This window comes from Vombatus ursinus, unplaced genomic scaffold, assembly GCF_900497805.2.
Source record: "Vombatus ursinus unplaced genomic scaffold, bare-nosed wombat genome assembly UNPS02014773.1, whole genome shotgun sequence".
Classification (NCBI taxonomy): Eukaryota; Metazoa; Chordata; class Mammalia; order Diprotodontia; family Vombatidae; genus Vombatus; species Vombatus ursinus.
In genome coordinates this window covers 2847765-2871629 of record NW_020954551.1, presented here as the reverse complement: position 1 = coordinate 2871629, position 23865 = coordinate 2847765, and the positions used below count along the sequence as shown (strand labels likewise).

Here is a 23865-nt window from a genome sequence, read left to right as displayed (position 1 = left end):
AATGAAGGATGAATTGGAGTGAGGAGAGACTCTGAGGCAGGTAGACTCCCCCAGTGACTATTGCAGTAATCCGTGTGTGAGGTGACGAGGGCCTGCACCAGGGTGTGGAGAGGGAGAGGTGGCAGAGGAGAGAAGGGGGCATAGCCAAGAGGTGTTACAGAGGCAGAATCAGGAGGCCTTCCTTGGCAGCAGAGTGCATATGTGGTTGGAGTGTTGGTGAGGTGTCATAGATGACACAGAGGTGCCACCCCTGGGTTCCTGGGGGATTGTAACCTGGACAGAAATAAGCAACTTTGGAATAGAGGGAAAAGCTGATGAGTTCTGTTCTAGACATGTTGAATTTGAGGTGCTGAGGCAGAATCCACGAGGAGATATCTAAAAGGCGGTTGGTGAGGAGGTCAGAAGAAGAGTGAGGGCTGGATAAATGGATCTGAGAATCTTCTGCCAAAAGAGAATTGAGGCCATGGGAGCTGATGAGGTCGCCAAGTGAGATATGTAGAGGGAGAAGAGGAGAGGGCCCAGGACAGAGCCTTGGGAAACCCAGGCTATTCTGTGTGAACTGGAGGAAGATCCAGCAAAGGAGACTGAGATGGAGCAGTCAGACAGGTAGCAGGAGACCCAGGAGAGCCTAGAGAGGAGAGAGGATCCAGGAGTAGGAGTGATGGACAGTGCTCCATTTGGCAATGAGGTGATGGCTGATTACTTTGGAGAGACCATCTTCAGCTGAATGAGGAGGTTGGAAGCCAGATGTCTGAGGGTTAGAAGAGAGTGAGAGGAGAGGAAGTGCAGACACTTATTGTGGATGGCTTCTTTGAGGAGTTTAGCTGTGAAAGGGAGGAGATGCAGCAGGATGGTAAGTGGGACGGTCCAGTGATCCAGTGATAGTGAGATGGCTGGATTAGTGACAGTTTTTTAAAGAGAGCAGAAATAAAAGGTTTATATGCGCAGTTAAACAGCTATTAAATGGGGGAAAGATTGAATATTGATTACTGTGCTGCTGATAGAAGTCCAGCAGTCTGCTGGAGAAGATGGGATGGAATGGGGTCAGTCGTGCATATAGAGAGATTTACCTCAGCAAGAATGGCCACTTCATCACATGAATTGGGTGAAGGTAGAAAGTAGGGGGGGAAGACATCTGAGTGATGTGGATGAGGAGGGGAGACAAAACTCTCCTTGAATGGCCTCGGTTTTTTGAAGCATGAGGCAAGGCCATCAGCTGAGAGGGTAGGGGGAGGAAAGGATGAAACATTTGGACTAACCGCTGTGGTGAATAGGATCGGGAACTGATTAGGGACAAAAAAAAAGATTGCCTGGATGCAGTGAGGGCTCAGTTGAGATTCTGTATTGTAATTTGTAGTGGATTCGCTCTGTATGCTTTCTTGACTTTCCTCCAGCTCTGTTGAGCAGCATGCAAATAGGAATGAAGGTAACGAATGGCAGGAGTAATCCAAGGTTAGGTTTTGGCAAAGCATGATCAGTGATGGGCTAGGTTGGCAAAGTTGACTTGTTCTCAGGGGGGATGGAAGGAGAGTGTAGCCAGTACTATCTTTGAGAGAACTGTGGGGTGGAGGGACTGGAGGTCATGGTAGAGATGGAATAAAGTTAGAGTTGTAGGGCTGAAGTTTGGAAAGATGGTAAAGGATTTTTCAGAGGTTATGAACTTGTGGGTGATGGCAGGCTCAAGGGGTCACCCATCTCAGTGTGCAGCTGGAGTGGGGTGGGAGAATAGTCCATAATAGAGTTGAGGAACTTGGGAATTTAGATGATTTGAGGAAAGATTAGTATGTGTGTGGAAGTCCCCTAGTGTGAGGGTAAGGGTTTGGGAGAAGAGAAAGACTGAAATGATTGAGGGAAAAGGAATGTGTCTTGGGGGTTTGATAAATTAACAGCTATCACAGTCTTCCTGGGATGGTAAATTTGGAATGAAAGACTCTCAAGGCAGTTGAGTGATGGGGGGAGAGGAAGAGTCTGGAAGTGGCCATGGAAAGCAAGGAGTTTTCTGATGCCCCCATGATCAGTAGTGAATTGAGGGGTCTGAGTGAAAGTGTGGGCAGCACTGTGAAGAGTGACCGTGGATCCCGTGGGTGCAGGAGAGAGCCAGGAGACAGATGGAGTGGGAAGGGAAGACAGGGAAGGTGAAAGTCAATTCATTCTAGAGACACAGTGGGATGAGTGGGTAGATCTGGAATATGACTTGGGGGAAAGGGGAAAAGAGTAAGGGATTGAACAGTGGGGGTAGTGGGGAATGGGGTTTTCCAGTGACAGCCTGGAGTTCAGAATCTCTGGGATGGGGGGAGAGAGTGAGGATGTGGAAGCATGTTAACCATGGAGGAATGAGTCTAAGCAGATTTTTAGTGGCTAGAGAGAAGTCACTTGAGGGAGACAGACTGACTGTTCAGGGGCTTTGTAGCAGGTGGAGATGCTGAATCCTGTCAGGTCCAGGAATCCAGACTCTTAACAGGCAGCAGGTGGTTGATACTTCTGCCTTAGAGAGTTGCCTAGAACAAAGCTTCCCCACCAGATTACAGTGTCATTGGAAAATGTTTAACAAAATAAACATAAATGTAGTACAACATAGAGAATGTTCATTTGTGTTTTTGTAAGTCAGTTTGTGCCCCTCAGGGATCTGCTAGCTGAAGCCAGACGTGAACCTAGGGCTTCCTGGCTTTAAGGCCACCTCTCTACCCTGTAGCCTGGCCTCTCATGCTATTCATGGTGGGAAAAATCACCTAATCTTTCTGAGCCTCAGTTTCCTCATCTTTAAATAATTTAATAGCATTTGAGTTATGACCTTACAATAATATTGAGTGGAAAGAATCAGTTTTGTTGGAGGATTGAATCACTTTTGGACATACTAGGAATAATTATAAAGAATTATGGGAGAGGGGCAGCTAGGTGGTGCAGTGGAGAGAGTATCGGCCCTGGAGGCAGGAGGACCTGAGTTCAAATCCGGCTTCATACAAATGATACTAGCTGTGTGATCCTGGGCAAGTCACTTAACCCCGATTGCCTCACCAAAAAAAAAAAAAAAAAAAAGAAAAGAAAAAAAAGAAAGAAAGAAAGAAAAGAATTATGGGAGGAAAGAACTTCTCGAGTTAGACACAAGTTTATGTTCTTAAAGTTGGTAAATTACTTAGAAGTTCTTTACAAATGCCTTTACGTTTTCCCATAATACGTTGAAGGCATTTTCTCTTGTTATTTTAAACCATGAAATGGTTGTAGTAGAAATGTCATTATTTGTAATAAAATAGAGAGAATACAGGATTCAGAGGCCCTGGATTTAAGTCATGGGTGCGCTCCTCAGTGCTTGTGTGACCTTGGGTCAGTGACTTCATCTCTGAGCCTCAGTCTCTTAATCTGTAAAATGGGAATTGTCATACTTGCCCTTACTGCTTGTGGGACTTTGGGAAATTCAATTCATATCCCTGACCTCAGTTTCCTCTTCTGTAAAAATTGGACTAGAAGACTCCAAGGTCTGTGATCCTCTGAATAATGGCACTTGAAGGAAAGGTAGATTTGATCGTGGGATGGAGAGGTGGCCTCATTCAGGCCTTGGGAGGTCAGCAGTGCTGGTTAGGGCCCGTTCTGTGCATGCATCATTTCCTTTAATCCTCCCAGCCACCTTGGGAGAGCCTAGGATTTAGAGCTGGTTGAGAAATCATCTGGGCCTGCTCCCTTTTTAAATATGGGAAAACTGAGGCCCAGAGAGCTCCCGAGATTGGAAGAGGCTGGATTGGAAAGCAGATCTCTTGTGGTTCTAAATTTAGGTTTCTTTCCGTTATATCATGCTGTCACTAGATAGGCGACTTTTAAGGGAAAACTGAGGGTTTAATGGGTGCTTTGTTTTCTCCCAGGCAGGGTCTAGGCCAGTCTTAAACTCCGGTCTTCACTGGGCTTCTGGGGGTAGTCAAATGCATGCTTTCATTTTTAAGCATAAATTTAATTTTTCATACGTATTTTTCTTCTAGTTTTTAGAAAAATTATGACCGTGTTAAGTCAATATCTTGGTTTAATATATTATTTTAAAGTATCTGCTGAGTGTGAATGTTGATCTTATTTTCTAATACATTTTTACCCTTGTTTTGTAGGTAATTTATCCAGAGCATTCGAAACTTAGTGATAAAGAAGTAAGTCTTTGTCTTTTACTGCTTTTCATTTGTTTGATGCCTTGGCAGCTCATAGACTTTTTGTTTTCTTTTTCAGAAAACGAATATTTGCTATTTGTCTTTTCCAGATTCGAATTCAGGTAATGTTTTTACTCCATCACTCTAAGTGTGTGTGTGTGTGTGTGTGTGTGTGTGTGTGTGTGTTGAGGCTGGAGCCCACTTGGGACAGGGAGGGAACTGTGCCAGGTGGAGCCCTTGGTGGCCTCTCCTTGAGTCCATCGAGCTGAGATTGTCTACTCTTGCTGGGCGGGGCATAAATCCTGAGTAAGTTTTCAGAGGAAAATTTTATTTGATTTCACTTTCATTTAAAGAATAAATAGTTTCCATGGTGCTTTTAAGGGTAGAGTGAGGCATCGTGAAATCCAGACACCACAAGCTGGACAAGTTGATGGAGTGGCTGCAGTTGGCCCTACGTTCAGATGGGTTTCCCAAGTTTACCAGCAGTGGGTGGCCTTCAGTTAGTGTTAGTGACCAGGCCAGGGCCTGGCAATCAGAGTCCAGTTACACAAGAGAGGGTTAACAGTGGCAGACCCTGTGAAAGGCGAGTTCAGCTGAGGAGCATATTAGTAGGGGTCCTTTCCTTTGGACCGGTCTCCTTGTGTGTGGTCTGGGCTGCTGACAACTTTCAGCTCCCTCCAGGCCTCCCACTGGCAGGGTGACACCTGGTGAAGCAGGCATATTTTAGTGCTGTTTTTGTGTGCTGCTACTTATACAATTAAAGAATTCTATAATAAGAATTCTCTTTCTCCGATTTGGGGGACTTAGAGACCATTTTTAACATTCCCTGTTTTTTTTTAACTACATTTTTTTCATGCTTCCGAATTTTTGCTACAAATTTAGAACTTGTTGAAACAGCTTCTTTAATCACTTCTAAAATAGTCACATAAAGTTGGTGTCCCTCTGTGGACAGGCCTTTTATGGACCAGTAAAATTTATTGCAAAATTAAGAACAATAAATGTGTATGGGGTTATTGCCTTCGAGAGATTCTAGAAGGGCTTGTGAAGATTATGAGATATTGGTCTGTCTTGCCTTATTATCAAAATGACTTAAATATTTAGAATTTTTGCCTACAGATTAATGGCTCTGCTAGTTTTTATTAAATCAGATAAGCTGCAGGCTGCGCCTGTGGGCTCCTTCCCCGTTGGGCTGCATTGGCACTTCTGAATAATATAGTGTTCCATCATCAAAACAATTTCCCCTAGTCAGTGAACTTAGCTTACCACAAGCAGAGCACACTCCATGTGAACCTCCCCGCGAGGCCAAGGGTAATGTGTCAGACAGTCCTTGTGGCTTTCCTGTGAGCCTTAGCTGGTCATTTTGGTTCCTTCTACCCCTATGTCAACAAATACGTATGAAGTGGCTGCTTGTGTGTAAATAAAGGTGCTTGGCAGGATGACCAGAATTTACAGTCGGCCTCAGACACCTACTAGCTATGTTGACACTGGGCAGTCACTTCTCTGCCTGCCTCAGTTTCCTCATCTGTAAAATGGGGATAATAATAGCACCTACCACCCAGGGTTGCTGTGAGGATCAAATGAGATTACATTTGTAAAGTGTTTTGCAAATCTTGAAGCGCTACATAAATACTAGCTATTACTAGTGAAACAAAGATAAAATAGGATGCAATTCCTGCCTTCAGTATCATTATGTTCTCCTACTCCCCTTCCCCAGTTTTCAAAGGAAAGAACTTAACTATTCATCTGGGTACCAGGCCTGAGTAGTGATGGAATGGTGCTGAATGGTGCTTCTTTTTTTTTGGCTAGACAGTGAGGTTAAGTGACTTGCCCAGAGTCACACAGCTAGTAAGTGTTATGTGTCTGAGGCCAAATTTGAACTCAGGTCCTCCTGACTCCAGGGCCAGTGCTCTATCCACTGCACTACTGCCTGCCCCACTTGAATGGTGCTTTAATATTTATTTACTATTAGTCTTTTTTTTTTCCTGTGTTAACCTTTTATTCACCCTGTCTACTTCTGGAAAGTAAGACAGAGATCTGTTCCTTATGTCCCTTTTTTCTTGATTGAAGAAATCTTTCAGTACTTCAGAAAGATGTGTGGGGTCATCAGTGTGAGTACTCTTCCCACCGGGCTCTTTGTGTCTTAGTGGCACTGTCTGGAGTTGCTGTGCCTAAAGAATTCTTTACCTGGTGGCAGGTCTGATGTGGAGCCTGTCTGAACTTAACTAGACTGATGCTTGGACAGCAGATAGGAAGTCCGTTGCCAGGACTGGCCTTGGCCTTTCTAGAATTGTCTGCTGGCCTAGCCCTGGCTTCTCCTGGGCGTAGGCTCTCCATGCCCCTTGAAGGCACCGGGACATTATCTAAGCGTCAAGGTTTAGGACTTAAATAGAAGCTTACATGTCCATAGTTAGAATATATCTTCTGTTATCAGCAGATGTGAGCAGACCATGGCTGTTTGGTATTTCTGGCTAGAGGACCGATGAGGTCTCTTCTGGGTCCAGATTGATGATCCTTTGACCTGATCCCCTCCGTGAAGTAGGGCACATCTCCCCCAAAGTTTGCGTGGTCTGAGTGAACTTGATCTCCCTGAAAACAGGCATCTCGCCATCCTGACAGACGCGCTTCAGTGCAGGCAGCCAAGAGACCACACAGTGGGATGTGATTTAGATCATTATTCTCTTTGGTGATTCTCTAAACAGCTGGTTGCTCTTCATGTGTTTTATTAAATGAAACTTGTTATGACTGTGCCAGTTCTGAAATGGATTTACTTTAAAAAAAAATCCCCAAATAGCTTTTATTGCTGTGGAAGGAAACGCAGGAGCTATATTGCAGTCTTTAGGAAACAGTAAAAATGGAGTTTTGGTTTCTATGGAGTCAGCAGAAAAAATAGAACCATTTAGGTCATTCATTTACAGAGTCAAGAAAATGTAGGTAGATATTGTAGGGAAGAGTCCTCAAGTTTCCAAAGAAATCTCTCCCCCATTCCTCCCAGCCTCAGGAACTTCTACCACCACTGTTGCATTTAAAATAAACAATATTTCCTCTGCTCACCCACAGCTTAGAGCTGTTAGAGAGGTATTTGTCAGGCCTTTCTCCTTGTAGCTCATTAGCAGCGTTTGGACCTGGGGAATCCCTGCTCCCTGAACTCTGGTGATATCCGAGAATCCTCACTGCCTAAGGCGTGTGCAGACCGTGGCAAGATGAGAGAAACCATCTGCAGACATTTCTTAGCTCAGTGTGGGAGAGACCCAAGAATGTAGATTGGTTCTACAAATGCTTTGTAATTGTCTACCTCATGTGCTAGATGCTGGATGACAGTGAAAAACAGGTCCTGCCCTTGAGGAGCTTAGAGTCTCCTGAACAGATGATTTAGGGGAACATGGGGAAAACATTAGTCTTCATTGCTGAATCTTAATAGAGAAAATGGGCCACAACACATGTGCATTCTCTAAATAATACTCCTCTTGTGTGCTTCTCTTTTGGGGTATTCTAAAAGCCGCTTTCAAAATAAGTGTCCCATGTTCTCAGAAATCTTCAAATGCGTACAAGCTTCCTAGCCTAGGGGACAAAGGTTCACGAGAAGCTCCTGACAAATTCTGTTCTAAGGCCTCGTTGAAAGGATGTGCCACCCAGAGGCTGGTCTTGTTGCTTAAAAACGCAGGAAAGGCATATAAGAAGATAATATGGCCATAGTCAATGCTTTCATTTTAATGGATTTATTTTCCACAATTAAGTTTTTACCTAAAGTTCATTTAATGAGGTAAATACATAAAACATTCCCCCTTTAGAAAAATAAATTTTCAAAAGCCCACCCTTCATTTCGGTTTAGCCGGAAATTTTAATAATATATATGTAAAAAAACAAAACAAAACCAAAGCAGCTCCTGGTGCAGCCACACATGCTGCACTGTACTTGGAAATATGCTAGATGAGGATTTTCTTGGCTATAAAATAAATATATGACAATCCATTGCTCTTTGCTGTTAATGGAGGAGTTAGAAAAAAACCCATCTGAGAGCTGAAATTCTGTGTAATCACATTTAGTAACACCTCGTGTCCTACTGCAACGTGTTCTCAAATGGACTTTTAATTCTTTGTATTTTGTAGGCTCTGAATAGAGTAAGGACTATCTCTGTGATAACTTTGGGGTAGGGAACTTCCCTATGACAAAAACTGCCCATACTGTTTGGCACCTTCTCTGAAACTTAAGCCTGGGTGCATTGCCTAGAGCACGGAGTCTGTGGTCATTCAGCCAGCTTGGGTCAGAGGCAGGATTCGATCTCAGGTTCTGCTTGTTTTGTGTTATCCCTGGGACCTTAGAAAGCCAGTCATTTCAGTCTGGGTGAGTATCTTGTCCCTAAAAGGAGGGTGTGGGATTGGATTGACTTCTCAAGACCCTGCCCACTCTTAATAATTTATGATTTCTGACATCCTGACAAGGTCTTTGTTACCAATGGAAATACAGCCATTACAAATTAATATCTTTGTGAAAACAATAATAGGAAAGGTAGAAGAATTTTGAGTTTTTAAGACTAGGGTTCCATTATTGGTAAATGCAGGCCTTTGTTGGAGAGTGAGCTGGGCCCCCAGTCATCCCCTAAACCCTGTTCTGTGCTACTAGGAGGGAGGCTCTGTGCACTGTTCAGCTTTGGTCTCGTGCCAGTCCCTTGTACAGAGCTGCTCCGGAAGTCTGGCTCGCTGAAGGAAGAAGGATGGAAGAAGCCGGGATTCCTGTGGGTCAGTCACAGAGGACTGTGTAGGCAGCCCTAAAGTCAGTCATATTACCTTGACACTGTGGCCTCTTTTGGTAGCCTTCATGGAGGCCCCTTTGTTTTCAGCTGTAGGTGATAGAGGAAAACCTGGCTATTGCCCAGGTAGCCAGAACTTTGACAATTCTGCTAATCTAGCCTGCAGTCCTTAGGAATCACTTTATAGCTTCTTCAAAAGATGTGGTAAGGATTTGTTGTTTTAAAAATATTATTAATGCCTCTGGCTAAACCTTGTTTCAGTCTGGACTTTTGATAAACTGCTTTTTAAATTGGAGAGTGTTTTATGAGATTAAATGAGCTTCAGTTAAAACTTAACAGTTAAAATGAATTATGATGAAGAAAACAAATATTGTATATAAGCATTTCAAAAGAAAATTAACAAGAATGGAAATGTCATATACAGAACTGAGGTTTTAGTCCCAGCTTGTCACAGCTTGGCTGTGTGATCTTGGACAGGTCACTTTGGGGTCCTCAAAATGAGCAGGTAAGTAAGCTCCGGCCCCTCTTAGCTCTAAAATTCTGTGATTCTGTGTAAATAAAGTGTTAGGCTAAGCTGTCCTCAATTCCCCCTTTTTATTTTTGTTTTCATCAGGCTGTCTTGGAGATACCCAGTTTTGTTTCAGGTTCCGACAGTCTTCTGGCCGGAGGATGTCAGCTCGATGTATCCAGGATCAGTTGGACCGAGATTCACCTGTGTATTTAAAGGTTAGAAAAGTAGTAACAGGAAAAGGTCATCGTGGTAGAGAAAACGGTCAGCATCAGTTTGCATTTGTACAGTCATAAATTGGTTGTGTTTGGCAAAAATGCTCGTGCTTTTGTTTGCATCCTCTAGTGATACTTCAAGGGGCTGTAGAGGGAAGGAAGCTGATTGTTCGGGAGCTCGAGAAGCCTTTACCGGTTCTTGAAGTATACTAAAGTTTCATTGAAGACTTCAGGAATAAGTTAGAATGTGATTGTTCTGTACTTTGTTACTAGCACCTTTGTCTAGATTGGGAGTCCGAGCCAGGTGGCTTTTTTACCAGGTTATCACCCTAAGCAACACAGAGTTTCCAGCAATGCTATATGTGTTGAGGAGGGGAGAAGGAAACTTTTACTAGATAGGTTTTATTTTTCCAGTGGCTTTTTTTCATTTTTCTTATTCATCTCTGTTGTCTTTTAACATTTTGATCATATGATTATTTTATTCCTGGATAAGATTAAGCAAAACTTATTCCTGAATTCTATGTATTGTACTTAAATGTTTTACTATTCAGATAGAAGGTTGAGTTGTGACCCTTTGAGTTTCATCTTATTTTTGGTGTGCAAAGAAATATGATTTTGACAAATACTGAAATCAGGATTTAATTTTATTTTACCTTTTTGGCAGAAAGATCCTGCATATTTTTATGGTTATGTGTATTTCCGACAAGTTCGAGATAAAACACTAAAAAGAGGCTACTTTCAGAAGGTAATTTATAGTCTTTTAAAAAATTCCTTTTTGGTCATGAAGTTAAATTTGAACTTTTCAGTTTACAAAATACAGAATAGAATTGTATATAAAAATCAACTTTTATTGCATTTTTTTAGTGTATGTTAAAATGGTAGTAACAAAATCACCTTGCATGTCTCTCTTCCCTTCTGATCTTCCTTCCATTCTCTTTTGTGTATTTTAAAATGTTTGGTGTATATTTTCTTGCTTTTCTTATTCATTTTCCATTGCTGTTAAGATCCACCAACTCCTCCCTCCTCCCTTCCCACCAGAAACAACCTCTCCTGTAACAAGGAAGGAAAATTCCGCAAACCCATTCAGCACTTTGGTGGGGCTGAAAACACCTTCCTCATTCTGTACCTTCCTGTTCCTTTGAGGGTCTTTGGGAGTTGTGCTCAGTTAAGGCCCTGATCAGTTTTGAAGTCTTTCAGAATCATTCTCCATTACGTGCTCCTGGTTCTGCTCACATCTCTCTGCATCAGTTCCTACAAGTCTTCCCAGGTTTCTCCAACTTGGGCTCTTTTGTCATTGAAGGGGACACTCCCTCCCATGGCTGTGCCTGTTTGTGCTCTATTCTCTGATTGATGTTCCCCCTGTGAGTTTCCAGTTTTTTGATTGAACAAAACATGTTACTCTAAATATTTGAGTACACATGGGTCCATCTACGTACTTTTCAAATGAACTAAGCCAACTTAAATTTGTGCCATCAGGAAAGTGAGGTGTGATCGTAAAATGTGAGCAGCTTTGTTAAAGAAGGCAGAGCCAGCCTTCTACGTCCTTAGGAGAGTTGTCCCATTACCCAGAGGCTTATTCTAGAAGGAGGATTGTTGCGTAGAACGTTTTTGTACCTTCTTTCTGTGGGACTGATTGCCCCTTCTTTTGACCATCTTCAACACTGGCAGATCTGTTGTTTTAAACTACATTCCAGTGGAGAGACAAAGTGTGACCGCTTAGGAAGATCTGCATTCTGTAACACATACACACACATATGCATACATATACACACAAACATGTTACACACATACATGATTGAGAGATATCCTTGGAGTTTTAGGTTTCATTTAGTGAAATATGGTTTCTTTTCTGTTGTTAGTAATAATAGTAATGATAGTTAACACAAATGGAGCATGCTAAGTTGTGAAGCACATTTGACAGATGAGGAAAGTGAGGCTGAGTGAGTTTAAGTGATTTGGCCAAGGTCACACAGCCATTGAGGGTCCAGGGCTGGATTTGAACCCAGGTCTTTCTAACCTCTGAGTATGGTGCTTTATTCATTGTGTTACTCAGCTTTTCTAGTGTTCGTCTAATGGTATTGGTTGAAGATTTATTAAGTACCTCTTTTGTGCCAGGTACCAGCATATCCTTTGTAGAAAGGAACAGAGGAAAATGTCCCTGGCCTTTAAGGGGCCTCTTTCCACTGGGTAGAGATGGCATGTCAGCAGATAAGGAAAACGGAACCCCTCCCCCCAATTTAGGTGTGTGTGCCTCCTGTGGTTTCGTTGGTAGAGAGAAGGAGATGAGGACACTCCCTCCATAGTGCCTGTTGGCTGCTTCCTTGGCAGGGTAGAATCTTAGAGAGCCCCCTGGGGATGAGACATGAGGTGACTTCCCCACAGCCATACATGCAGGACGTGCTAAGGCAGGGCTTGAACCCAGGACAGCATGGTGTTCACTGCCCATGCTGCCTCTCATCTGACCACGCATGTTTACCACTCTATAGGTTATGGTCTGGGGTGGTTTTCACTTTTCCTTTTAAAAGCAAATAAACAAAAAAAGCCCCAATAAAAGCAGACTTCTGTTAAAACTTTGCTAGCGGGGGTGGAGCATGCTTTCTGTGTGTGGAGAGCCTGCCCTGTCCAGGTTGCCCAGCTCCTCCCGCTCTTGGGGCTGTGGGGAGACACCAGAGAGGAAGGAGGTTTTCAAGAAGAGCGTTTTTGAGCCCGGCCAAGTCTGAGTTAAAGACGCCAGGAGCTCATCCTGCTGCTCCGGCCGCACAGTGACAGGCTAAGGCCTTGGCCACCTGCAGTGTGTTGTGAGGGTTGTTTGTACTTGCTTTTTTCTTGTGGCTCTTTGGAGAATCCCAGTGCTCCCTCGCACGTGTGGGCAAGTGCATCCCTCATTTCCTTAAACAGCATCAGGCTCTAACTGCTTCACTGATTTTTGCTTCTAATTAGGCAGCCAATCTGTGGTAAGCCAAGGAGGAGCATTTTCGTGGCCATTTTCATTTTATTAATCGTGGCCTCTTACAAATGGCTCCTTTCAGCTCAGAATCTGCGTCCATTTAGCAGCTAAAATGAGATTGTTCGGCTTTTTCTGATGCCATGTTCTTTGTTTTCCAGTCATTGGTTTTGATCAGCAAGCTGCCATATACACATTTTTTTCACACGGTGCTTAAACAGATAGCACCTGAATATTTTGAAAAGAGTGAACCTTATTTGGAAGCAGGTAAGTAAAACATTTATGTGACCCTTGTGATGGATTAAAAGACATTTAACTGTAAAATTTTAATGAAAAATGAAACCTTCTGAAAATCATTCAGTGAAGATTGTAAAGGTATGAATTAAAGGAGAGAAGGGAGAATTAAACTTCTTCTAGTAGCCTCATAAGTGCTTTGAAGTGTTAGACCACGTCTCTAATCTAAAAAATAAATTAGAGTGATATGCACGGACTTTTTTATTAAGACTATGTAAATATTGAATTGTTGACAGTGGATTAACAGATACCCTTGTACTTAATTCTCTTTATCAGCAGTCCTCGTGCCAGACGTAGCTCTCATATGGTGGCCCCACCACTCTCGTTGTTCAGTAGATCCTTAATGTGTGATAAATCTATTCTGGCATAAAATTGTAGGATCTCCTCCCCCTCCACTGTTGGTGATCGCCCGTTTATATCATTGTTCCTATGGAATTAATTAACTACCTCCTATGATGTCTTTTCACCCCTATTGTGACTGAACTTGTAATGATGTCAGGTGGGGTACAATGCCAGCTTTGTTTCATAGCTACAGTAAAACAAAGGGAGAAGTCACTTAACATTCATTAAAACATTTTATTCACTGCTTTTTAAAAATTTGGGAACCTGTTTCCATCCCAAGAGAGTAAACTATGTGTGTGAAGCAAAAGGAAGACATTTTTCGCTTCTTCCCCTACCATTTTTATGTTTATGTCTTTTGCAATAATGATAATAATTAATATCAATAAATACTAATAATTAGCACTTATATAGTGTTATCTCATTTGATCCTTAAACAATCTTGGGATGTATAGGTGCTCTTTTTATCTCAGTTTTATAGATGAGACAGGGTAAGAAACTGAAGGGACTTGCCTAGGGTCATATAAGTTTGTTTCTGAAGCAGAATTTGAACTCAGATCTTCTTGATTCTATCCACTAAGCCACATAGTTGCTGTAGTCCTAGGTGTTTTTCTGTAGTTTGAAGTAAATTAAACAAATGTCCTGAAGAACTAAAGTATGCTCGTATGGATATTTAGCTAACTTCTTGTTAGTTGTTTTGTTCTAATTTTGTTTGTAAAGTATGTATTTAAATTTTTTAAAATTGTCCCACTCATACAAATGAGATATTTCATTCTGTTTTTTAGCCTGTAATGATGTCGATCGTTGGCCTGCTCCAGTACCAGGGAAAATGTTACACTTGCCCATTATGGGGGTGGTTTTAAAGGTAATTTGTTCATAATTTATTTATTGCCAAGCTCATCCCTGTTTTCCCCTCTCCGCCTGAAGAATGTCAAGGGTTTTACCTGCATCTTTACAGGCCTTCATGCCTGTGGAAGCCTGATAACTGCAGAAAACGGACTTTCCCACCATAGGAATCTCTGAGAATGGACTGGAAATGCTAAGTGGAATTAGGAAAACTATTGGAAACACGCTAATGCCGTTCTAAGCATATTCTTTGGTTTTTAACACAAATTGTTATTGTCTCTTTTGTTTTCACGTCCACTGCCTTTCACACCGTGCCTGTCCACCCCATCAAAACACCGGGTAGTTCTGTTGTTCTTTCCATTTACGTGTTGGAACAGTTTTGCATGTTGTTTTCCTGGTTCTGTGGACTGAATTTTCCATCACTTCCTGTGTCCTCCCATGCTTCTCTGTATCCGTTGTTTTTTTTTATATTCATTACATTCATGGGCCACTGTCTTTTTAGCCATTCACTAGCTGATGGGCATCTTCTTCTTCTTCTTTTTTTTTTTAATTTTTAGGCAGTTGGGGTTAAGTGACTTGCCAAGGGTCACACAGCTAGTAAGTGTCAGGTGTTTGATCTGAGGCCAGATTTGAACTCAGGTCCTCCTGACTTTGGGGCTGGTGTGGGCATCTTCTTTGATTCCAGTTCTGGACTTCTACAGAAAGTAACCTCCTTGGGCTGTATGCCTAGTAGTGGAATCTCTGGGTCTGGGCCCCTTTCTTTACATAATTCTAAATTGCTCTCTGGAAGGGGTTTATCAATGGATATCTCCAGCAACAATGAATTAGTGTTTCTGGCCTTCTCCATCCCCTCTTGCATTGTCCATTGCCACATTTTGTCATCTCTACCAGTTTATTGGGTACAAAGTAAAACCTCCATGTTGTTTTCATTTGCATCAAATTGTATCAGATTCGTGATTCAGAAATACCTTTTAATCTTATATAGTACCATTGTCTGTATATCTGAGATAGCAGAACCTTAAAAGGGATATTTATAAAAAGTTTTTTTCCCCTCGTTAACAGCTTCCCCTCTTACGGTTGCATTAATTTTGTTCATGCAAAATCTTTTCAATTTCATGTAATTGCAATTATCTGCTTTATTTTTTGTTTCTCTTCCTTCCTGGTTTGGGTAAGAATTCACCCCCCCCCCCCAACAATAGCTCTGAAAGGTATATGATCTGCTTCTCTTCTAATTTTTAGTAGTGTTTAATATTCAGGTTGCATAATTGCTTCAACTTTGTTTTGTTTTTTAGTTTAATATGTTGGGCTATACCTCATTTCTGCCATATTGATTTTTATTTTCCCAGATATTCTTGTCAAATAATAAGTTATTTCCTAAGAAATCTGTGTTTTGTACCTTGCTAAATACTGGTTATTGAGTTCATTTATTTCTCATTCTTCTAAATAAGTCTGTTCTGTTGATCTGCTTTTCTATTTTTAAACCAATGTTAAAAGGTTTTGAAAATTATAGGTTTGTAGCAGGACTGCACAACATATGGCCTGTGGGCTGCTTGTGGCCTGCCAGATGATTTCCTGTGGTCCTTGAAAAATATAGGGTTGCCACTGTGCACTCTTTCCTGTTTGTCACTTGACCCAAAGCAACTAACCATCATCAGTTTGTCTCCTAATCTATCTGTGGCCCGAAGAAGTTTAGCCTATTTTAATTTTGGCCCCTACGTACTGCCAAGTTGTGCAGGTCTGGTTTGACACTAGAAATGCTGTTCCCCCTTTGTTACTGTCTTTTTCCATTGTTTCCTTCACTTTTATAGATCTTGTGTTTCTTCAAATGAACTTTGTAATTATTTTGTCTAAAAATGTAAAGTATTCCTTTCATAATTTGATGGGCATAGGACTAAGTCTGTAAAATAACTTTGGTAGGATGGTCATTTTAGCATACTGAGTATCAGCCCATCCATGAACATGGAATATCCCTCTCGTTCTTTAAGTTTGTTTGTTTGTTTGTTTGTTTTTTAAGGAGTATTTTGAAATTATATTGAAACAGGTATTGAGTATACTTTGGCAGATTAAATCTTAGATATTTTATAAATTTTGAACCCAGGGATGGGACTACCTATCTATTTTTGCCCTTCTGCATTTTGTTATTGCTATACAGAAATACTGATTTTTGTGTATTTATTTTGCTATTGTTTCAATTAATTTCCTTGCTGATTCCCTAGGATTTTCTATGTAAGCCATCATGTCATCAACAAATAGGCATAGCTTTGTATGCTTTCTGCTGTCCGTAGCATGTTCTTTGTTAAGGATATTGCTGACTTCTTTCAATTAATTTTATCTTAAGTGAATTTAAGCATTTGTCTCACACAAAATTGTTTTTGTATGAATGCTTCTAGTTTTCTGGCTTTTCTTTATTCACAAGTATATTATGAGGGGAAAAAAAACCCCTATTATTTGTGTTGATATAACAGTAAGACTTTGAAAGTCCCTGGTAATTAAAGGCATCTTTTCTGATGGCTTCATTTCTGAACGTTCACTGCATGTGTACTGCTGTGTATTGTGAAACTTGTCAAGAATAGAATTAAGAATTGTAAGTTAAAGATTTGGTAGAGATGTGAACGCTTGAAAGTTCTCTCATTTCTTCTGACAGTTTGTCCCAAAGCTTATTGGCAAGTTTGGAGAGGCTGTGTAAGGACGTGTGGATGTTGAGAAGAACATTGGATTAATCAGCATTAAATAATATGTTAGTGGTCATTTCTCTATTTATATTCTGTTTGCTTCCCAGCCAGGTTCATGGTATTTGTTATTAAAAATGTTAATTTGTGTGTGTTGGAGTTGACTGGGATGCTATGGCTGAAAATACATATCCCTGAAGTCTCTTCTTTATGTAGCAACGAGTATCTTGGCTTCCCCAAAATTTTGGCATAATGAAGAATGCTATTAAACTGGTCTTAGTAGTGGAGATTTTACGATTCTTTAGTTTAATTTCTTTGGCAAGTTGTTATAGTTACAGGATGCACAGATGAGCCATTTTGTAGGGAAAAGTTAACACCTTCTGTTTTCTTCCTAAGGTGCGCATTCCAACATGCCATGACAAGCCTGGAACAACCCAGATAGCCCAGTTAACCCAGCAGGTAGATGGCGCTGGGGGCTGGGGGTGGGGGGAAGGGGGGGGCCTGTGGGTAGACTCCTAAAGACTTGGGAAGAGTAACAGTGGCCGTAGTTTATCTAGTGTGCTGAGGGCATCAGTTGATCATTTTGGAATAGCAGAGACTTGTGTTTAGACAGTGTTTTGTGTATGTCATTGTTGGGTGGATATTGGAGAAGTCAGAAATGTGTTTAGTACTTGGTGGCTGGGGCGAACACTTCAGCAAAAACCAGTTCTGGATAAGATGCTTCCCTGCATCTCACGGAGCAGGGCCAGCTGGTTTCTCATTTAGGAAATTTGGTCAGAAGGATTCAGTGGATTGGATTAGCTTTTAGTTATTCCTTGGGAGTACATCCATTTGTGGGTGGAGGTGAATTTTTCACTTTTAGAGTATGAATTTATTTATCCACCCACCACTCTATAGTGTCCCGAATGTCTGCTGGGTTATTTGTGTAGAAATGGAGGAAATGAAGTAGCTTATTTTCACCTTTATTTGCATTAACCAGCTTAGTGGTGTGTGTCCGTTAAAGCTGGAGATGTACATCTCCTTCCAAAATGTAAAAACCACAGTTTTCTCTCTCAATGTAGCATATTGGTCTTCTCATCAGGCCTGGACATATTGGGCATCTTCAATTTTTGTGATTTTTTTTCTCCTTTCTCTCTTTTAGACAGACTCACAGATCTCTATGGTTTTACCTACTATTCATGAAGTGGATCTTTTCAGGTGAAAATTTAAAGCTTATTTGTTGTAGTAATTTTAACCTCTCACCTTCCTTATTGTTCCTTCATTAATGCTAGAAGATTTTATTAGTTTTCCCCTTGGGAGTTGGCCATTTCCCTCCCCCACCCGTAGGGGTAGGAAGTGGGCAGTGGGAATTGAGAAGAGGAAAATAATGAAAGGTTTTCAGGTACTTTAAATTACTAATTAGGAGGCATTTTTTTCTTAGTTGACTTGGATTGAAATTAATGTTACACTTTGGTTTATAACTTCAGCAGTGTTCTTGGTTTGCACCCTTAAAGTTCACCAAAGTCAGATTCATCTGCAGGTTGGAATTTCATCTCATGAACATAGTACCTCTATGCTGCCCACATTTTGCATTTTGTCCTTACGAAGTGCTACAATTGAATATCATCAGTTCTGTGGAAGTTGTGCTTTGTTTTAAGACTTGTTTAAGCAAAGGTATCTATGATCTTGCCTCTTCAGACCTTGGGAAAGTAAGATGTAAATTGCTGTCAGAAGAATTCTTCATTTTTCAAAAGTCACGTGAACAGGAGTTCTCTGGGAGGTCCTGCCTCTCCCTACCCATGGCCAGCCCCTGGACGCTCATGGCCTGTAGCTCCTTTATTTTCCAGGCCACTGATGATGGGACACCTCACCACTGCTCTGGTGTCCCTTTCCTGATTGACCAAGTCTTTCAAGGCTTAGCACGTTTTCTTTTTTCTTCTAAAGTTGGAGAAGTGGTCATTCACACTAATGTTCATAGATAATGTATCAGCATAAAAGACACTGAGCTGTAGGAGGAGGGATTACAGAAAGAATGAGGGTTACCCAAATTCTTTGACCAAACAGTGCAGGGTTAGCAGTGTCCTGACAAGTATCCACATTGTTCAAGCGCCATGAATCTAGACATGGGCAGCTTCTCTCTTGGCTGGGATCCCTCATGGTCTGGGCCCCTGCCACGCAGGAAGGACCCTGTGGTCCAGACTGAGTGCTCCCTCTTGTGGTGAACTCTCAGCAGTCTCCTGTAGCCCAAGCACACAGGGTTTCAGTTCTTTTACTAACTAATAAAGAAATGTAGGAGAATTATATGTTCAGGTTCAAACTTAATTTCCTAAATCTGATTTTTATTGTAATAAGAAAAAAAATTAGTGATTTCTTCTTGAAACATACAACCACATGAAAGACATAATGATAACTTTTCCTCTGATTGACATAGTCTGGTAGTACTGGCACCTGTAACTGTAAGAAAAATAGAAACCTGGGACCCCTTGAACCCCACTGTTTGTGACTAGGTACACTCTTCCTCCGTCTTGGCCTGTTGAATGTCCACCTTTCCTCTGCCCCTTCCCCATCCCATCTCAAAATTGGTAAAGATCTCTCTGGGCAAATTTTTTCCCATTTCTTATGTAGTTATCATATGTTGGTTTAATCTCTGTTCTAGACTGTCAGGTGCATGGAGGTAGGGATCGTGTGTTAGCCATCCATCTTGTCTCCTGCAGGGCCTAGCCCAGAGCTCCACACAAGAAGCCCTTGTGATGCACCTGCTGCACGTGGGGCATTGTGTGAGTCGTTGGGGACGCTCCTCCAGGACCTCACAGACTACCATGGCCACAAAGAAGTAGATAGAAACGACACACAAAGCAAATTTCTGGAAGTGGATGGGTGGGCGGGGATTTTCCTGAATGAGACATCCGGCTCTCGCACCACGCTGTGAAGGAAGCTTGGGATTCTCTGAGATGGAAGTGAATTCCAGGCATTGGCAATAACTTATAAATATTTGGATTTAATTGATATGCTGAATTTGGGAAGTATTAATGAAAGATTAAATCTGCTGTATAGGATAATCAAGCCTCTGCTTTATATTCCTTTACTGGGACAGAGGGCCAGGTCTGGGAGTCAGGAAGAACAGATTTTTATCCTGCCTTTGACACGAAACAGTTGTGTGACTGTTGGCAGGTTACATAACCTGTCGTGGTCGTAGGCAAATCTAAGCTTCTTTGCATACCAGGCACAGGAAATCACAGGTCCAGACCAAAGAAAGAAAAACAGAATTTATTTAACCCATATTCTGTCGTCTATTAAGTGCTGAGGAAATGCTTGTTGATTGGCTAGTTGTCAGTATAGTGAGATAACATTCTAACATAGAGGGAGAGAGTAACACCTATGCTGATGTCTGAAATTTTTCTCCAAATCAAAAAAATAGCATCCGTGCGCTGCTGTGTCTTGTCAGTAAATTTGTGTCAGACATCATCATTTTGTCTTTGTCTGACGGTCCTTTTGACTCTGTAGGTGACTAGATGAGGGAGGTAATACGAGAATCATGATTTTATGTTTTTGCATCATCTCTGAATTTTCTTACTTTCTGGAATATAATTAACTATTTCTTCTCAAAATGAGAACAACAAAAAGCCTCCTGCTGGTTATGAAGGAACTTGAGCCCCCCCATCAGCAGCTGCCCTTGGACATTCCTTGCTGGATGTCACAAGGATGTCTTCCGCTTGTATGTCCCAAGGAGACCTTGTCATCTCTCCCTCCGCCCGCTAAGCTGCTTCCTGCCCTCTCTTGTCCTGCCAAGGCCTGTCACTCTTCCAGGCTCGTAGGTCCGTGCCTTTGGTGGCCTGCTCGACTCCTCACAACCTTGTAGTTTCTGTCTCTGTAACATCTCTCTCATCCTAGCCTCTTCTCTCAATGCACATAGCTACTACTTTCATTCAGGCCCCCATGTCCTTTTGTGATAGATCATAGCAACAACCTCGTAATTTGTCTCTCCCCATTCCATCCTGTCATCCCCATCACAGCCCACATGGTCTTCTTTATGCAGAAATCTGACCGTGTGCCTCCCTCCCATTCTCTGTAAACTCCGTGGAGGATGGAATGTAGATGCTGATGTTTCGCTTTGAAAGCCCTTCCTACCTGCTTTTCCAACGTTCTCATCCTCTCTGACTCCCTTTAATCTGGCCTGCCCTCTGTTCTCCACACACGACTCAGACCATCTCTGTGCTCTGTAGGGCCTGTCCCTCCATTCCTAGAATGTCCTCCCTCCTTAACCAAAGCTCTGTGTCCTATGACCCTTCTTCATCTTCAGAACGCAGCTCAGATGCTGCCTTGTGTGGGATGCCACCACCTGCTGGGCCCACTCTCCCTCGCGTTTGTTTGTTTTCTGTCTGTTGTGTGTGTGTGCTAGGGTGTGTTTTTCTGCCCGGTTAGAATGTCGGCTCCTTAGGGCTAGGGGTTGTTTCATCCTTTGTATCTGTATCTCCAGGAGTTAGCACAGTGCCTGGCCCATGCTTGTCGCTCAGGGCATTTTCTGTTGTAATTTCAGGTGTTTCTGTCCTGTGTTCCTGCACAGCCAGATGCTTTGGGAGCTGGTCTTATTAGGAGAACCCCTTGTTGTCATGGCGCCGTCCCCATCTGAATCTTCAGAAACTGTGTTGGCCCTTGTTAGGTTAGTATCTTCTCTTTATTTTTCTCCATGTCTCGAAAACTAATGCTTTAAAGGAAATAATATATTCATTTGTCTGTGTGTATGACTATTAAACAGTTACTTTAGTCAGCTGTGAATTTTGTTTTATGAGCTTTCTTTCTTGTCCACAGCTGTATTTCGCCACTCAAGTACCACAGTGATTTCAGACCCTACTTTACCATACATGACAGTGAATTCAAGGAGTACACTACGCGGACACAAGCGCCGTGAGTGAACAGGGCTATCGTTGTTAAAAGGGTTCAAGTTTTACCTTGGGAACCAGAATTGAAAGGTTTTGTTTAAATTTTAAGTCTGCATGTGTCTTTTGAAAAGGCAGAATTTAAAGAAAATATCTTTGTAGTGATTTACAAAGACCCATGAATTTTGAAAAACTGTATGAAATAAGAAATAAAATCTTACATTAATTTTTTGGCATTTGACAAAGTAGAACTCAACACATTAACAAATAGAATCTATGTTGACTTTAGGCCTCTGGCAGAATTCCTCCAGAGTTCTCTCCTGCTGGGGGCTTCTTTACCAGAGTTGTTAGGTCTACTGATTTTGTTTCACAACATTGAATACCCAGATCTTTTACACTTACTTTTTTCTGTTGATCTTTTTTTTTCTTTTTTCTCTTGTTATTGTCTGAAATTAAAAAATATATATTTTAAGTAATTTTATTTTTTTCCTCAATTACATGTAAAAAATATTTTTAACATTTTTTGCTTAAGTTTTGAGTTCTAAATTCTATCCCTTCCTCCCCTCCCTCCTTTGTGAGACAGTAAGCAGTCTCATATAGGTTATACATGTGCAGCCATGTAAAACATCTCTGTAGCAGTCATTTTATGCAAGCAAACTTGAACAAAAAATATATATAAAGTGAAAAACAGTGCGCTTCGGTCTGTATTTCAACACATCAATTCTCTCTCTGGAGGCAGGTAGCATTTTTCATCACAAGGCCTTTGGGATTGTCTTGGATTATTGTATCGCTGAGAATAGCTAAGTCATTGACTGTTCTTCATTGTACGGTGTTACTGTGTACAACGTTCTCCTGGTTCTGCTCACTTCACTCAGCATCAGTTCATATAAATATTTTCAGATTTTTCTGAAATCATCCTGCTTGTCATTTCTTATAGCACAGTAGTATTCCATCACAATCATATACCACACCTTGTTCAGTCATTCCCCAGTCGATGGGCATCCCCTCAATTTTCAATTCTTGGCCACCACAAAAAGAGCTGCTATAAATATTTTTCTACAAATAGGTTCTTTTGATCATTTTTGTAGTACCATATTATTCCATTGTTTTACTCACTGTCCTTTATTCACCCATTTGCTGGTGTGGGACACATCCGTGATTTCTAGTTTTTTCTTACTGTACATGAAGGAGACTTTCCTTCTCTCTAGGCAGTGGGCAAGGAAGGGGGTGGAGTATGGATGTGGAATGTGGCATAATGTCCAGCAGGGTCAGTGTGTTGGCTAGGATTAGTGAACTTTTTGTTTCTTTTTATTTGAAAATCTTTCTTATGTGGCAGCTAGATGGCGAAGTGGATAGAGTACTGGCCCTGGAGTCAGGAGGGCCTGAGTTCAAGTCCAGCCTCAGACATTTGACATTTACTAGCTGTGTGACCCTGGGCAAGTCACTTAACCCCACTGCCCAGCAAAAAAACAAACAAACAAACAAAAAGAAAATATTTCTTAAGATGAATGACTTGTGGGGGCAGAGAGGATAGTCTGTTTGGAAAAGAGCGTGATATAAAACAGCAAGTAGCAGTAAAAATAAATATGAATAAAGCACAATATTTTTGTAAAGATAAGCCTTTTTTTGCTTTTTATGATATTTTTAGGATAAAGTTCTAGCAATAGAATGCCTGAGTTCAGAAGCTATTTTGTGGTGTGTCACTCAAATGGTGTGTATATGAAGAAGCACTTTCTCCCTGCAAACCTTCTAACCTTGAATTTCATCAGTTTGTAGCTGTTTTTCTGCCTTTGGTGGGTGTAAGGCAATGTCCTGAGGTTGTATTTAGTTGCATTTCTATTTTATTTTATTTTATTTTTTGCTTTTTGGTGAGGCAATTGGGGTTAAGTGACTTGCCCAGGGTCACACAGCTAGTAAGTGTTAAATGTCTGAGACTGAATTTGAACTCAGGTCCTCCTGACTCCAAGGCCAGAGCTCTATTCGCTGTGCCACCTAGCTGCCCCTCTCAAGGTTGCATTTCTGTTAGAGAGTTTGAGCATCTTTTCATGGGGTTATTCACAAACAGTTTGTGTTTCTTTCTTTGAAAACCATCTATTCACCTTCTTTGATGAACGAGTCATTAGAGTCTCTGTATCTTATAGTTATGGAACAGACCTTTTTCATTTATATCTGACGTGTTCTTTGCAAATATTTTTCCAAATCTGTTTTGATTTATTTTTGCAAAATATATCTTGGTTTTGCAGAATTCTTTTACTTTTGAACTGTCACATGCATATTGCAGTTTCTTCTGTTTGTTCTGTCAAAATGACACTGATCTTTAAAG

General features: G+C 41.4%; 1 protein-coding gene across 1 annotated transcript in view; it reads left to right on the top strand.

Annotated features, from left to right (window-relative positions):
* DENND6A (DENN domain containing 6A) overlaps positions 1-23865 on the top strand; it is a 64966-nt gene that overhangs the window by 16512 nt on the left and 24589 nt on the right. Inside the window, exons 2-11 of the mRNA XM_027863826.1 lie at positions 4089-4127; positions 4204-4246; positions 9485-9597; positions 10259-10339; positions 12700-12805; positions 13957-14036; positions 17083-17145; positions 17828-17883; positions 21203-21325; positions 21475-21570. Of these exons, the coding sequence (XP_027719627.1) occupies positions 4089-4127; positions 4204-4246; positions 9485-9597; positions 10259-10339; positions 12700-12805; positions 13957-14036; positions 17083-17145; positions 17828-17883; positions 21203-21325; positions 21475-21570 (800 nt within the window). The remainder of the gene's footprint in view (positions 1-4088; positions 4128-4203; positions 4247-9484; positions 9598-10258; positions 10340-12699; positions 12806-13956; positions 14037-17082; positions 17146-17827; positions 17884-21202; positions 21326-21474; positions 21571-23865) is intronic.